The 15,829-nt window shown below is 35.5% G+C and overlaps 1 protein-coding gene across 3 annotated transcripts in view; it reads left to right on the top strand.

Moving 5' to 3' along the window:
- MIGA1 (mitoguardin 1) overlaps positions 1-15,362 on the top strand; it is a 42,285-nt gene extending 26,923 nt beyond the window's left edge. For 2 of the 3 annotated variants that reach the window (XM_054833033.1, XM_054833034.1), the window contains exons 9-16: positions 7,032-7,150; positions 7,333-7,405; positions 7,745-7,831; positions 7,955-8,053; positions 8,399-8,533; positions 9,957-10,010; positions 11,623-11,739; positions 12,070-15,362. In XM_054833033.1, the coding sequence (XP_054689008.1) occupies positions 7,032-7,150; positions 7,333-7,405; positions 7,745-7,831; positions 7,955-8,053; positions 8,399-8,533; positions 9,957-10,010; positions 11,623-11,739; positions 12,070-12,288 (903 nt within the window). In that variant the 3' untranslated portion in view covers positions 12,289-15,362. The remainder of the gene's footprint in view (positions 1-7,031; positions 7,151-7,332; positions 7,406-7,744; positions 7,832-7,954; positions 8,054-8,398; positions 8,534-9,956; positions 10,011-11,622; positions 11,740-12,069) is intronic. The other variant, XM_054833035.1, reaches the window with a different exon arrangement.
- Positions 15,363-15,829: the final 467 nt, after the last annotated feature.

Here is a 15,829-nt window from a genome sequence, read left to right as displayed (position 1 = left end):
ACCTCAGGAGAGATAACAGCAAAGATACAGAGAATCTAAAACAAGACATAGATGTTCTGATGGAAATTGATAGGGATACTGCTTAGGAGGCAACAAGAATGTTATGCTATCTTATATTAGGACAAAACATAGGAAAATGGCTTTCAAGAAAAGAACTGTACGAACTGGGACAGTTGGCAGAGCTTAAATCGCGTGCCCTTTTGATGAGCTCTACAGGAAAGCAGTAGGGTATGCCAAAACTTCATCTTGTCTGTGGCTGATAATCAAGAGGATGCTGAGGATCATGCACGTGATGACTTCTCATACAGAATTGTGCCAGTCTGGACACCTACAATACGCAGGTGCCTGAATCCTTATAAAGATGATTTAGACAGACAGTTGCCATCCCCAAGCCCAGACAGAGTTCGATTCCTGAACACATGTAGGCTCTCAGAAGCACTGCAGAAGGGATGGTAAGCACAACCATTTGCCATAATTAAGTTATTGATACTATATACTGTGATTAAATAATGGTATTTTCTTCCCCATTTAAGACCTTCTACCATCATCTTGTGTTTAGGAGGTTTAATATCCTTTTCATATTCTTGCTATCTCACTTACTGTGTGATCAAAATAGCTACCACCTTTGGCAAGAATACAGCAGTGAGTGTGCCAGTAAAGGCCTCCACCCTCTCCTGGCTTCTTTTCCCTCTTTCCAATAGAAGCTCATTCCTGCTGTCCCTGACAGTGAGCTTCCTTGCTGCCTCTGTGTTGTCAGTGCACATGCATTTATCATGTCTTATTTTCATATCTTGACTAGAACTGAATCTGCAGTTCTATTATCGAATAAACTTTGCTTTCTTTATTAAAATGCTAACTCAGTCCAAAGCTTAGGAGATTTTTTTAGTCTTGTGAATAAAGTCTTAGCTGCTCTTTTTTATCAGTAATTCCTTTACTAAGGTTGTCTCTTTCTTGGTTCAAATCTATTAAACCAAAACAGTGCAGGAAGGAGAAGGCTTTGATAACAGGGTAAGAACACCAGTTTCTGTATGCCTATAATTATCTGTATATGGCACCAAAACCTTCAATGTGACTGAAATTGAATTTTAAGTTCAGAAAGGGCTCAAAAAGAGCCTTGTCACTGAAAGGTAGGGTTACCTTTTTCCTGGTTTCCAAATATATGTTTTATTCCTTTCCTGAAATAGAGAATACCAGAGGGAATAACGTTGGCAAGTAATAGGAAGGTATGTTCCTATGGCATTTATAAGTGAGGTGTTTGGCTTGGTTTTTTTCCTGTTTCATCACAAAAAGCAGAGACATGCTCTCCTGTATTCTGACTACCTTCAGAAGTGTGACCATAATCACTAATCTGATCTTCTCAGGCCTTACTGTTCTCATCCTGGTCACTTCCTCCATGTTCACATCATCTGTCCAATCTGACGTGCATTGTTGTCCTACCTCAAAAACAAATGTAGTACAGCAGTCCTGCAGTCTGCATGCCTGGGGTAGCAAATTGTAAGGAGCTCCCTATTCTAACAACTTTAATGGGGTATGGAGGTGCCTCTTGTTTATAGTCTTAAAACATGTGGAGAAAGAGAGGAAAAAATTCATCCCCGAAGTCTTTCATTCTGTTAACAGTAGTACTATTTCTTTGAAGAACCTGTACCTGAAGTGCCACTAACTACTGCTTACAACTTTGGGCAATCTTAAAAGATTTCATGGTGACCAGTGAAACATGTTATCCAGTAATCAAGCTTGTCTGTTTATATCATCATCAGAAGCTTTCCACTGCCCAAGAAACGTCGTTGGTGTAGGCAACTGAAAAGTTCTGTTCTACTCTGAGAAACACCTCCCCTTCCTGTGTCCTTTCTAACCAATTCCTCTAACTTCATGCTTCATTTGTGTTGGGTTAATTGGGTTTTTTCCTCATTATTTGTCCTCTGCATCCTAATAGATGTAGCCCCAGTTAAAAAGATTCCATTGTGGGGAAAAGTTTTCCATGTGGCAATGAAGAGTGGTCAATAGGAACCAGATTTCTTTGATTACCTCCAAGGACAACTGTGGTTGCTTACTCTATGGCTATGAATAGGAAAACTCAGGCCAACAAGTCATTAAATGGTGCTCTAAAAGCTTTAAAAAATAATAGTAAAATAAAAAAATCTGGAGTTGATCCTTGTCCTCTAACACAAACCTTAGCTACATATGGTATTTGCATAGTATATTAAATGTTTTCACTTCTAGGACAAGGAGGACTTTCATCTAATAGCCAGTGTGTTCCTATATGCTGACTGCTCATATTATACAGGTTTTAATTCTTAGGAAATATATGTAACACTTGTAACAAATCCCATATACTAGCACTGAACTAATTTTTGTACCATAACACTTCCATGTACTTGTTATGTAGGCAAAAACCTATGTACCAGACACAGCACATAGCCTAGGATTATTCTGCCTGGCAAGGAGTAGTACTACCACTGATACACACAATGTAGTAAATTCGCATTCTTCATTATGCTTAAAATCAATAAAGTTGCAGCAATAATTCAGATAAAATCATGTTCTAAATGTCTTTTCCTCAAAGAAATAATATACAAGTTTCCTCAAAGTAATATATAAAAGTTAGGAGTTCCTGAAAATACATCAAATTCCTTCCTGTTTTCTTCCAGGTATTAGAAAAAATGCACCACTTTATCATTTCAGTTTATTAAAGTACCATCTCAAATGTTTTAGTTATAATTATCACATCTTCCAACTCCCAAAACATGTTTCATGCTCATTCTGCAGCTACTTGTGTTAAAAAAAAAAAAAAAAAAAAACCAAACAACAAAACAAACCAACAAAACTTTAAAAGATAAAGATACCCAGAGAAAGAGATCATGATCAGCCTTTTTAATATAGGACAAGCATAGTTTTTTTGGAATGTAAAGAATGCTGACTGTGTCAGTAAATTGACCTTTTTATTAGGGGGAGCAAGCAAGAATTCCTAAAAGGTCTGGCATTGTTTATTTTTGTTACATTCATGTAGGTTGTTATTTTGGTAGTCAACAAGGTCTTGACACACAGCTGAGAATTTTTTCTATTTATTAAGAAACAACTTGTGGGTGGCAAATAAGCATACTGAGTCTGTTCATTAGATTAGAGCAGTCAGGGAATCCCAGGCTTAAAAATTATTGCAAGTTTCAGAGGTTTGATGCTTTACCACAATGATGTCAGCATCTCTTTACTAGCAGATGCAGCCTTAAAGCTGAACTGTCCATAGAAAAGTGGTCAGCATCAGAACAAAACCACTCCACGTTGTAGTCTTCAGAGGCTGCTTTGCAGCACTGTGTAGAGACACAAGTTATCAGTACAAGCTTTGGGGTTTTGAAGATGTACGTATTATTTCAACAGAGTGGAGATAGGTATCCACTGCAGGTCATTATAAATGTCCTGTGCAGTGGCCACCAACAGCTACTCTCTCCTTGAGCCTTGAATGGACAGAAATAAAGCATTACAAGATTAGATTGCTGCTATTGGGCGATTCGTCTTTCCATCTCTTCTTTGTCTGCATTTTCGTATTCTTCTTCATGTAATCCCACATGGCACTGAGGAAATAGCAGGCATTTAGAGGCTGCCACATCAGGTCCACTGTCACAACCTCTGTGTTACTCACAACTAACAGCACTTTTGGTAGCTGTGCATGGAGCACTTTTTCATCCTTAGTGGTGTGTTAAGAGTTTCAAAATGGCAGCGCCTGTGCAAAGAAGTGTTCACTACAGAGTAGCAAGAAAGGACTCAAGGAGCTTACAAGAGTCCAACTTACCTGTGATGACAAGATGTGGGATACTTGGGCTTTCTGCTAACTTCTGATAAATACTGAACCACTGTCGAGGAAAGTTACTTGGTGCATAGGGGTACATAGTGGGGTAAAAAGCAGGTACATGAATGCATATCACAAATGCATGCTAATTCCTATAAGGTAGTTACGGTGAGACATCTTGTTTAAAACTAACCTTTTTCTCCACCTTTTTTCACAAAGGTAACAAGTCCTTGGAGACCTTTACAAGAAAGAGTTAATTTTCCCTTTGATGTCAGCTTGTGAAGTTCTTATATAGAAAATGTTGTATGCTCTGCATGTTGTTAAACACTGTATACGATTTGTCCGTTCTTCTAATAGCTGAACTCTGCTATGTTAGAAATGTGGATGGGTGTTTGGAGCATCTTCAACTAATTTTATTTTGAACCATCAAAAGAAAATCCATGAGGACTCCAGGACCATTACGATGCAGCTTCAGAGCTTGTCTGGAAATCACCTTTTTTAGTTAAACTTAGAGGCCATTTTATTTTCTGGTTTTCAGTTTGTTTTGGTTTTTCTCTCTCCTCTTTTTGCATGCGAAGAGAAATCAGTGATAGAGGAATTTGCACTCCTTTTGCAAACGTGATTGATTGGGACTAACTTCAGTCTGTAATCAAAACCATCTTCTCAGCAGAAGAATAGTTTTATACTTCTCTCCTGCTTAGTAGCTGGTTGATTTAACTGCTTTCTTCATCTGAGCTCAATAATACGCATTACGACAGTAATACAGCTATTTTATTTCATCTGCTAGCATGAGAGTAATTAAAAAAAAAAAAGCTAATTATAATTGAGAGCCTTGCCCAACTCCCAGGTATCAGAATCTATGCTAATCTGGAACCACAAAGGCTATGATCAGGCATCTTCATGTGCTACAGATGTTATCATCTCAGGCTGCCTGGCAGCTGATGGAAATTACCTGCATCTAACTGTAGAAATCACACTAGTCCTAATTCAGTCACAGTCACTCAGTTTGCCTAAACATCTGAAGAAGGTGATTTGCCTGAAGTTCACTAGAGAAATCTAATATAATCCCTTTTACCACAGAAATTATAACCTCCAAGAGAGGGGCAGCTGTTTACAAAGTGCTTATGTGTTCACAACCTATTTCTTCTCACACTTTGCAAATGAAATAAAGTAAATGGAATGTTTTATGGCTTCAATAATAGCTGGATTAGGTAAGAAATAAATTAGTATACTTATTTGTGTTCTAATTTGGTCTTTATTTTGGAAAATATGTATCTATTGTTCTACAATTATTACTTTCTTAACTATAATCTAGAAAAACAAATTCTGAAGTAAAGATTTTTCACTTGTTCTTGTTTATACCTGTTCTAACTATTACACTATATATACGTGTGTATATATGAGTGTGTGTGTGTGTATATACAGAAAGAAATCAGTATATTCCTGTTTCTTCCAGTTGGTTAAATGATTCCTTCCTATATATTTTCAGTTAAAAGCTGTGTGGCTTCCTTTGTTTAATAAGAACATAAATGTTCGGGTGGGCTTTCTGAATTAGCGAATCCAAAACACAATTTGGTGCTATGATTAATATTGTTAAATTGGAAAAAATCTTTGGTCTTAATAGCTGTAAATCTTTTTTAGGAAGTCAGCTTATTCTACTCTGTTCTTCCAAACAAAACAACTGATGAACAATTACATGCTTTTAAAATGGAAATACTTTCAAGCTAGATGAATTCTGAAAGTGTACGTTACTCATTGAAATATAACATTTTGCTGACCTTAAAACTTTTATTCCTTCACTTATTCCCTAGCTATTGTCTCGTCACTTGAGTCTCAATTTGAGAACTCTATGGAAATCTGTATAGGAATACAGATTTTATTTTTTTTACCCTACAAATCAGTTTAAAATGGAACCCAACAATTTTATGAAAGGAATTGTATGTATTTGCTTACAGTAAAAGGATACTGGTATGAGCAATTCAAAACATCAGTGTAAGTTCCAGCAAATATATACCATCTAACAATGTGTGACGTGTGTCAGAACACCAACTCTGTACTGAAATCTCTGTGCTTAAATGTTTACATGGACAAAAATAGGTATTGGCATGTGCTTCTATTCTTCCCTTTAGCAGGCAAGCCTACTTGGCCAAACTGTTGTTGTAATTAGCTCAACTAAAATCTGTGGAGAAGACATGCTGGAAGCATACTTCTTAATGTCTTTATGAAGTCTCGTGCCAGCACGTCCTCAGTGATAGGAAAAACTTCTCAGCATATATTTATTTGAAAATTTTAATGGAATTTTAACAAAAAGTTATATTTCAATCTGATTTTTTTAATCTTTCTAAGATATAGGGTAAATATTTTTATATAGTTCAATTACTGTGAGAATTATTTTTTAAAGATGTTTCTAGGCTCTGTTTTTATAGCCTAGAAGCACAGATTTGTTTCCCCCACGCAGGATATATTCAAACAAAACAAAATTGAATTAAAAAAAAAGTTAGAATTAATTTTCTCATCATTAACTAAACTGAAGGATGTGTAAGCCTCTAATTTTTTTGGATCATTAATAATATGATGTAATGTTTGTAGTGGAAATTGTAGCTAGCTATTGTTTTGTGGATTAAATAAGATATCCTGTAAACAGGAGTTCTCTCTATTATTTATGTGCTTTAATTTCTTTTTTTTTGTTTTGTTTTTTTCTCTAAAAATGTTTATGAGTTCACATTAACTTACATGATAACTACAGAATTGAAAACCTTTTTGGGAGCCTGTAGTAAAATACTGGATGCTCATGCTTCATACAATATGCTTTGGTAACTAGCGGACATATTTACCAGAGAAACAAAAACAGGAGTGGGAGGATGTTACTATTTCCAGCTTCCTAAAGATTTGCATGATGCAATCATTCTGTACTTTGTGTCCTGGCTTTTTTTTTTTAACAGCTTTGTGACCCATTAGATTTAACTAGGCAAAATAAAAACAAAACTAAACTGCCTCCATTTTATTAATTAAACTTTTGAAACTTGAAACCTGAAACTGTAGCTTTCAGATTTTAACAGTTATTAAGCAACAGTGTTGTTAATAGTTTGGTGTTTCTCTTCTGTTTACTAGTTGCCCCTTTGCTTTAAGCAGATGCAGAAAAAGATACATCTTTCAATAGAATATTGGGAAAACTTCTTCAATATGTTTTATCTTTACAAAAATTACTTTAGCAAGCTCTTTCATGAACTTCAATTTTTTTTTTTTTCAGCTTACAGAGCACAGAGAGACTCGTAACACGTATGGTCTAGATTCCCTTTGCCATTGCCCATTGTATGAAGAAGCTATGCACTTAGCAGAAGAAGGCAAAATTTATTCACGAGTGTTAAGGTATTGATTTATGTCTACTTACTTATTTCCAAGAAAAGCAAGAGTTAAAGTTAAATACTCTCTATAGAACTCATTTTTTAGAAGTTACTTGTACTAGGTATTTTTTTCTAGAAAGTAGACTTAGTTGAATTTTCTTGTGCTTCTTTTGTAATGGTCTTTAAAAACTTTCCTATTTTATATAGGACTGAAATGTTTGAATGTCTAGGAGACAGTGACTTCCTTGCTAAGCTTCATTGTATTCGACAGGCTTTTCAGGTAAATAATAAGGAAAGTGATTTGTCTGTTTCTCTTGTTAACCCTAAAGTACATGGCATTGAAACTATTAATGCACTACTCGTGCAAGCATTTTTATAATTTAATTCTGTAATTAAATATTGTCTTGTTGCTTTTCCATTTCTATACTTCTAAAATGGGACATATTTGCAGAGGAGACCCAGTTTTGTGATTAGCTTTGGAACCTTTGCATGCAAGGCTTATTAGGAACTTGCCTACTGTACTAGTGGTTATAATTCTACTAGGTTCAATTGAAGTGTTTAAGGTCACTTAATACAAACTGCGAATGAATGTGACTCTATTTTCTGAAACCTTTTCTAGATAATTCTTTCGGAAACATCAAACAGAATATTTCTTGCTGAAAGTGGAAGAAAAATTTTGTCTGCTTTAATTGTGAGAGCACGAAAGGTAAAAGCCTTTTTTAATTAATGTGTTACTGTTAATGTAAGTTCTATCAGAATTCACTTCCCAGTTTAAATAGACCATTTCTCATGTTAAGTTTGCTTGATACTCATTGCTTTTACTTTACAGAATCCAAAGAAATTTGAAGATGTCTTTGACGAAATGATATATTTTTTGGAACAAACAGATCACTGGGATAATACTGAAATGGAACTTGCTGCTAGAGGAGTAAGTCTGAATTTCTGAAAAGTGCTTTTACCCTTAATTATGCAAACTGTAGCATCTAAAAATAAATTTTTACAGTTAGAATTGTGGGAAAGGCAAATTGTGGGAAAAGCAACTCTTTTTTGTTTATATTGCTGATTTAGAGAACTGGCATCCACAACTGCAGTTCAGTACCAGAGAGCATGTATTTTTTTTTTTAACTTCTCCTTTACCGACAACGTATCTTTAATATTCATTAAAAACAATTATAAATCTGTATGTTAATACAGAGTTAGAATACAGTGCATGTCAAATTCCACTGCTGAAAGAGAAACTAAGTTACTTAGACCATGTTCTGATTTAATACAGGTGAAAAACCTGAATTTTTATGATGTTGTTCTGGACTTCATATTAATGGATTCATTTGAAGATTTAGAAAATCCACCAATTTCTATACAGAATGTAGTAAATAACCGCTGGCTGAATTCCTCTTTTAAAGAAACAGTAAGTATTTATGTGTAATTTTCATAACTGCTATTCTGTAGTATGTTACACTAAGTAGATGGTATGATAAATATAACATAGGTGTGAGCATTCTGATATAACAGTTCTGTACATGCTGAAACTGTTCTTCCGTCGATCCGTGCTTTATATTCTTAAAGCACAATGTAGTAACAAGAATAAATCCAACAACAGCAGGATAATAGCATTAATTTTGAAGCAAAGAAACTACACTGTCCTTCACTGTAAAGTCTAATTCAGCTTCCAGTATAACTGAATATGTACCTGAAATATTCCTCAGAAAAAATGATTAGGCTTTTCACATAGCAATTTAAAAGCTAAGGGTGTGGGTCCAAAATATATAGAATGATTGCATGTATTGGAGAAAATACTTGTCCTCAAATATGAGTTTTCTCTGAGGAAGCAGAATTTTAGAATGGAAGTTTCTGTTAGCCACATCATAGATATTAGATACAGGTTTTGGTTCCTATACCAGAGATTTAGCAATTAGGCACAAAGTTGCAGGCAAACACATGCAAATTAATACAATACAGGCATTCAAAGGCTAATAACATCTCACGCTTTTTCAGTTGTGCCTGTTAATTTGTTAAATAGATCTCATCCCTCTGTTAGAGATGTACAGGCTACTGCCGTGGTCAGCTGGTAGAGGTCCTGCTGTCATTTTTCATCCGTTTATATCTATAAACAGCTAGTTTCCTTTCATTTTTGTCTTTCAATTGAAATATTTTCTCTAGAGAAAAATGAAAAGGTAACATGCATATATTTATTTTTGTAGATATGTGATAACATTGTGTTTGTGAGTAGTAAATTACCTTGCAGTACTGAAGGAGAATCAGATGAGGATAGTTACAAGCTCTGAGGGGAAAAAACTTAGTACTGATATCAGTATATTGTATTTCACAGGTCCATATTTGGACAAAACTCCTTAGCAGAATCTGAAGCTATTGCAAGAATGTTTTTGCTAAAATGAAAAAGGACATTTCAATGTGTTCACAGGCTACTTAATATCTAAAATAGTTATTTATGTCTGAGCACACACTTTGGTATATAAGAGACTGGTCCTCAGTTAAACCCAGTGAATGTTGCTAACTGTTGTAACTGTAAAATCAATCAAGGATGCCAAATTATATTTGAATTAAACTAAAGAAAACATTGTGAAGTAAGGTCTGAAAATAACAAACATGAACTACATAAAAAAATTAGTTATTTGTATCGGCTGATATTTTATAGTTTTAAACTTTGTATTATCACAAGACTCAAACTGAAGAAAATACAAATCCCCCAAATACAGAAATACAGTATTCTGCAGATCACTTCTTTTGAGATGAAAGATAATTTCTGTTACAATGAAGTTACACAGGGTTTGGGGTGTTTTGTTTTTTTTTTTTTTTTTTTTTACATTTAGGCTGTAGCTTCAAGCTGTTGGTCAGTACTGAAGCAGAAAAGACAGCAAATGAAGGTAAGTTGCCTTGCAGATTATGTGGCCCAAAGTTACTGATCGTCTCCTAAGAATTTGAAGTTCTGCTCTGTAGCTTTGGCAAAATAAATTACAGATCAACCCTTAATCCTGTAGACATGTTCATTTGGACAAGAGGCTGCCAATTGTGTAAGTTTAGCTCATGAGCCCCTAGTACCAGTTTTTTAGCAAAAGTCTTAACTGAAAGATTTTCAACCTACTTTAGGTCCAGTCAGCAGTGGTGACAGTAATTTCTCTGATTTACAGCCCCACACGTGTGTACCTTGGAGTTTTGCAGACCAAGGTCATTAATCTCCTATCTGGCCTGCTTGCGCTAGGATTCTCCACCCCATCTCCCTGCGTCATTTCCACAGCTAAATAAAATTCAGTCTTGTCCCTTTACCTACCTGAAGTACCATCTTCCTCCATAGCGGCAGGAACTCTGTTGCAGCCTCCTTCAGCCCCCTTCTGCATTGTGTCCTCTCGGTGAAGGAACTCTGCAGATTTTGAAGCAGAACTCCTCTGCGCCAGCAGCTCCTTACCTTTGGAGGCTTTTATTAGACCCTGGAGGCAAATGCCTGATCTCTGTAACAGCCAGTCCAAAAGCAGAGTTGAGGCTTGCGGCAGGACATCCATAGCTATTAGAAGTGGTTTTGCATACCACAGGTGAGGAATGTCTGCTCATGTGGTTGGCACTGACACCTTTCTCTGATTCTAAGAATAGCTATTTATGTGGCTCCTAACTGTTAAAGACAAATTTCATCATTAAAAAGTTGCTTCCAATGACGGTATTTTGTAAAAGGTCCTCAGCTACCATTATGTCTTAAGATTTGAGATGTGACATCCCTGCGTCAATATGGTTGGGAATTTTATATAAATAGATCTTTTCTACACTAGTTTTATATAAAGGGATTATATCTCAAAAATAGGTGTTATAGTAACCTATTATTTTCATCTCTGTTTCAATGCACAACCTCCTTCCTCGGTAGATACTTTGAATACTGAAGTCTCAATATTTATAACTTTGTAAACGTGTGAGTAACTTTACTCCTTGGGACTAGTTTCATCAGTGCTGCTGGAGTCATTCAGAAGTGGATAAAGTTCAGCACCATGGAAGTTTTATGCTATATTTTAGGAGTGCCTGTATGGTGTAAAAGTAACAACAGGATGGACATTCGCAGATATTTTATAGTTTTTCTTTACACTTAAAGATGGATTCTTATAAGGTGTAGGCTTTTTTCCATTCAAAACTGTGCAATTTGCTTACATTTTTGCAGGTTTCAGCTATGCATAGTGTATAGGGGCTCAAACAGGAATAACTGAATAAAATTATCTGATCTGTCATATGGGAGTCAGAGTAGGTTGTTCAAGATCTTTTGGGGCTTATGCCTATTAATCTTAAAATATTTAAAATGCAAAGTACCACTGAAGTAAAAATCTTTTCTAAAAAAATCATGGCACTTTTTTGATGCAGTTGCATCAAAAAAAGGAGTTCAAGTTACCACAGCCCTGAAGTAGTAGGTGTTTTAGGCTTTTCTGAAGACTTAATTTTATATAATAGAGATTTATATTTAATTTACTGTGTAACTTTTCTCTGCAATTTTTACATCACTAGGTGCCTGATGGATTTTTTGCACATTTCTATGCTATATGTGAACATATAAGCCCTGTTTTGGCATGGGGCTTTTTGGGCCCTAGAAATTCCCTTTATGACCTATGCTGCTTCTTCAAGGTTTGCAACTTTTTTTCTTAATTACCACTTATCTTAATGTTTAAAAAAAACTTCTAGATTAAAAGAAATGAGGATCTTACTTATAGGCATACATTTGTATTTTCCTAAGATTAAGACAAACAGTAAGAAACCATGATAATAAATATTTTCATATTAAATTTTTTTTAAGACAAGAACTGTTTTGCAAAGTCTATTTTAGTACACTTCTGTCTTAGCACCAAAAGAATACATAAATGGATGTTTTTAGGAAACGTAAAAGAAATAGCTAGGATTCCATACTTTTTTCTTCTTCTTGTAAGTGAATAAAATTTTTTCCTTCCCCCTCACTAGGATCAAGTGCTTTTCTTCCTCAAAGACATTTTTGATTTTGAAAAGGTGAGATACTCAACTATGGAGAGTTTGGCTGAAGATCTGATGCAATTATTAATCCGACACACTGAACTTTTAATGGCCTATCTTGGAGCAGATTCACTAAGACATGTCGGTGCTTGCGTAAGTGGTCATGGCCATGTCATGACCAGTGGGCTCTTAGAAGCAAAAGTACAGTAAGCTTAAAGTCCATGACAAACGAAATGGAGTGCGCTTTGACATACTCCTTCCCACCTTTCTCTCTAACACCGAAGCTATCGTTGCTGTTACTGAGCAAGCATCTGAAAATGTATTGTGTCGCTAAGTATGGAAAAGGACTCAGGGAGGTTAAATGTATGAAATGTCTGCAAAAAGAACTGGTGAGCATATTACTGTATATACCTAAATTAAATTTGCAGCTCAGCTGTCACTGTATTTATACTTAATGTATCCCAAAGCTTTCTTCTGTAATATTTGGGTAAACTTTATTTATGAAGTACTGTACTTTTGCACAGATAATTTGTAAGTGAAGCTGATGGAGTTGTTTCCTTTAAAGGCTTATAGTACAAAATGTTCATTACAGAGTCTCCAAATCGTCGTGTGTCTAGATCTAGAAGGTGTTTTGACTGGGGTATGTGCAGTCTCTGATTCATGTGACACATGCAATAAAGTAATCACACTCACAAAATTGAACATGTTGCCACTGCCCTGAAATGACATTTGTGTGGGTGTAAGCAGTCATTTGTACTACAGTGTGATACAGCAATGCAGGAAACGCAGGCACCGTTTGGGCAGGAATGACTTCCAGTGTGCATTTTTTACTTTAGTTTGTTTTGAAATATCTAAACATCATGAAGGTGTTTTAGAGCATTATTTATATTTGAAAAGCTATGCTAGCTTCATCAATTAATTTAAAACTTTTCCTTTTCTAAAACTCTTACTACTTTATATGGTGGTGGTAAATAAACTAATACCATTCTCAGTTCATATGTAGCATTTCAAAATATATTTTTAAATAAGGATGTATGATGAGATTTGTTAATCATGAAACAAAACTGAAGACAGTGTTTTATAATTAAAAGCATTTCCGTCTTCCTCCCTTCCTTGTAGGAAGTCAGGTGTCTATTTAAGAGGAAATTTAAGTGATTGTGGCCATCTGTGTGCAATGCAAATCAGTGGCTCAGGATATGGAACCCTGAACTTTAGATAGGAGCACAGCACAGCGAGAAGGCGTGAGGGAACTCGCAGTAACCTTTTTTCCTGTGCGAGAGGTAACAAATAATGATGATCTATAATCTTTGAATTTCTGTAAACTGAAACAATGTCTCATAGTTAGCTTAGGCTTTTAAACTACACTCGTGTATGCTTTGCTGCACAAAGCCAGCCCACAAGAATCTATCCTGTGTCAAGTAATACAGAGTAAGTAATTACAGAGTAATTCTAAATATTCAGATACTTGAGAAGCATGTTGTTAAAATCTAGCATATTGAAACAAACATCGATTAGAAACATTTCAATTTTTGTTGCAAACACAACCCAAAACGATGATATTTCAAACCTGTTCCGTAGGTTTTACTGAAGCCGATATTTTGCTCCTTTGTTGTACTCATAAATATAAAAATGATGAAAATGTGTCATATGACTTATGTGAAATGCCAATTGATTATAGTTTATTTCAAAAAAAAGAAAGTATAATTCTACGTATAATAAAACAGAAATTCCAAATGCTGCTGTTGGCCTGTTTCCACCATTCAAGCTGCTGAACTTGGCAGCATGTTCCATGCTATGCTTTTTTCTCTGCAAAGTATGCCTTCAATACCAGAGCGTGAAGTTCTTTTCACCCATCTCACTTAGCTTAAACATGCATATCTCCCCCGATCATACTGCTCAAAAGTATCTGTATTATGGCAGCTTTTTGCAAGTCTATGAATGAAGTTAAATGGAACAATAAGGTGTCTCTTTGGGTTCAGAATCAATAGGAATAGCTGGAAACAGAAGTAACCGAGTAAACGACATGTTCCACAGCAAATGTACTACCTGGAGGTGGCAATGTGTCAAAGGAAACTGTCTGCTGTGGTTTGTCTAGTCTAAAAAAATGATATGAAGAAAGTGATGCCTTAACATTCATCACAGAAAAACAGAAATGCACTTTTTCACAGGAGTAAATGTGTATTTGAGTTATTTTCATATTACTTATAAAAAGCTCTTGAAGAAAGCGCAACAGCATTGCACATGAGATTATAAATGTTTCCAGATAATTTAAAAGTCGATCTTCTGTCAAAACTGGAAGGAATTTTTTAAACAGAAGAATGAAAAAGGTCTAATGAAACACTAAAATATTTAGAAAATGGGTAAGAACCTGATAATACCTGGCTTAAACAAATGTATCCCTTTAATCAGGAGCAATCCCATGCACTCATAGAGCTCTCAAAAGTCCATAGAATCGGGTTGGAAATTGGATGGATATATTTCCCATCCAAAATAAGAATTACAGTATCTGATTGCTGTAAGATACCACCAACAAATATTTGATTCAGGAACAGTTAGGAAGAAAGAAAGAGGAAGAGGGAAGTGTGCAGGTACACATGGACAGGCTTTTGATCTCCTCTGGGTCTCTTTGGACCTTTTCCCAAAAAACACTTGCATACGTACTGCCTTTCCTAACTCCGGAGAGAGCGCTATACGTTTCAGTGGGAGATAGCTGTCCCCTTGTAACACAGCCCTGGAATCAGGTCTGTCAGAACCTAAGGTTTGTACCCCTTAGCTAGAAGGTGCGTAAAGTTATTCTTTATCTGTTGATAATCAGCCATACGGCTTAAGAATTTCACAAGTCCACCATCTTTGAAAACACACATGCCAGAGCTGCACCAAAGCAGTGATAGCATGATGCAATTCTACTTTAGTTTTCATAATCAAAATTGGAATTTAGTTTATAATCTCTAAATTTTTAAATAGTTTTGAATGCCTCTTTCATGCTAATAAGAACAAGCTAAATTTAAAAGCCATCCTCTTCTGCCATAACTGTACTAGGATCAGAAATGTTGGATGTATAAAGATTATACAAGAATCAAATATTTATATCATTTGTAATTTAGTTGTAATAATAATCTCACTTTTAATGTGTTCTTAGTGACTATTATACTTCACTTTTGTAGTCTTTGGTTTCTGTCAAACTAAACATGTCAAATCAAGTGAGAGTAAGTGTATTTGTGAACTTTCTATTGCCTGAATGAACTGCAGTTGTGTATATTAAATAAAATAATTCAGTGAAACAACTGTTGCTCATATAACTGTATCTAAAACTTGAATTTACTCCCTGAAATCCAATAAAAACCAACTACTACAAAATTTGTTATATACATGAAAAAGAAACGGAATGGGAACAGCTTTTGAGCTGTCCAGTTTAAACTGATTTTGTTGACCTGTTCAATTTTGCTTCTATTAAATGGTCCACAGCATTGATAAATTTTCAGCACATAGGCCAGTAATCCACCAAAATGCCAAATATTGGTGTTTCTAGTCTTAGAAGTCAAAAAGTGATTCAGCCAGACGCCTTAATAAACGAAGAAGCCCACAACCCAAGGGCGTCTATCGCGACTTGCAGACACGATGCAGGCAGAGCAGATTCAAGTGGTGTGACGCTGGCAAGATCCCTGCCTGTCATACTAACCAGAATGGTTTAATCGCATTCCCCTCCCTGTGCCAAGCTGTTGTCTCTTTTCTTGGTTTTAGGACATGGTTT

This window comes from Grus americana, chromosome 8, assembly GCF_028858705.1.
Source record: "Grus americana isolate bGruAme1 chromosome 8, bGruAme1.mat, whole genome shotgun sequence".
Taxonomy (NCBI): Eukaryota; Metazoa; Chordata; class Aves; order Gruiformes; family Gruidae; genus Grus; species Grus americana.
This window is presented reverse-complemented; position numbering and strand designations above follow the sequence as displayed.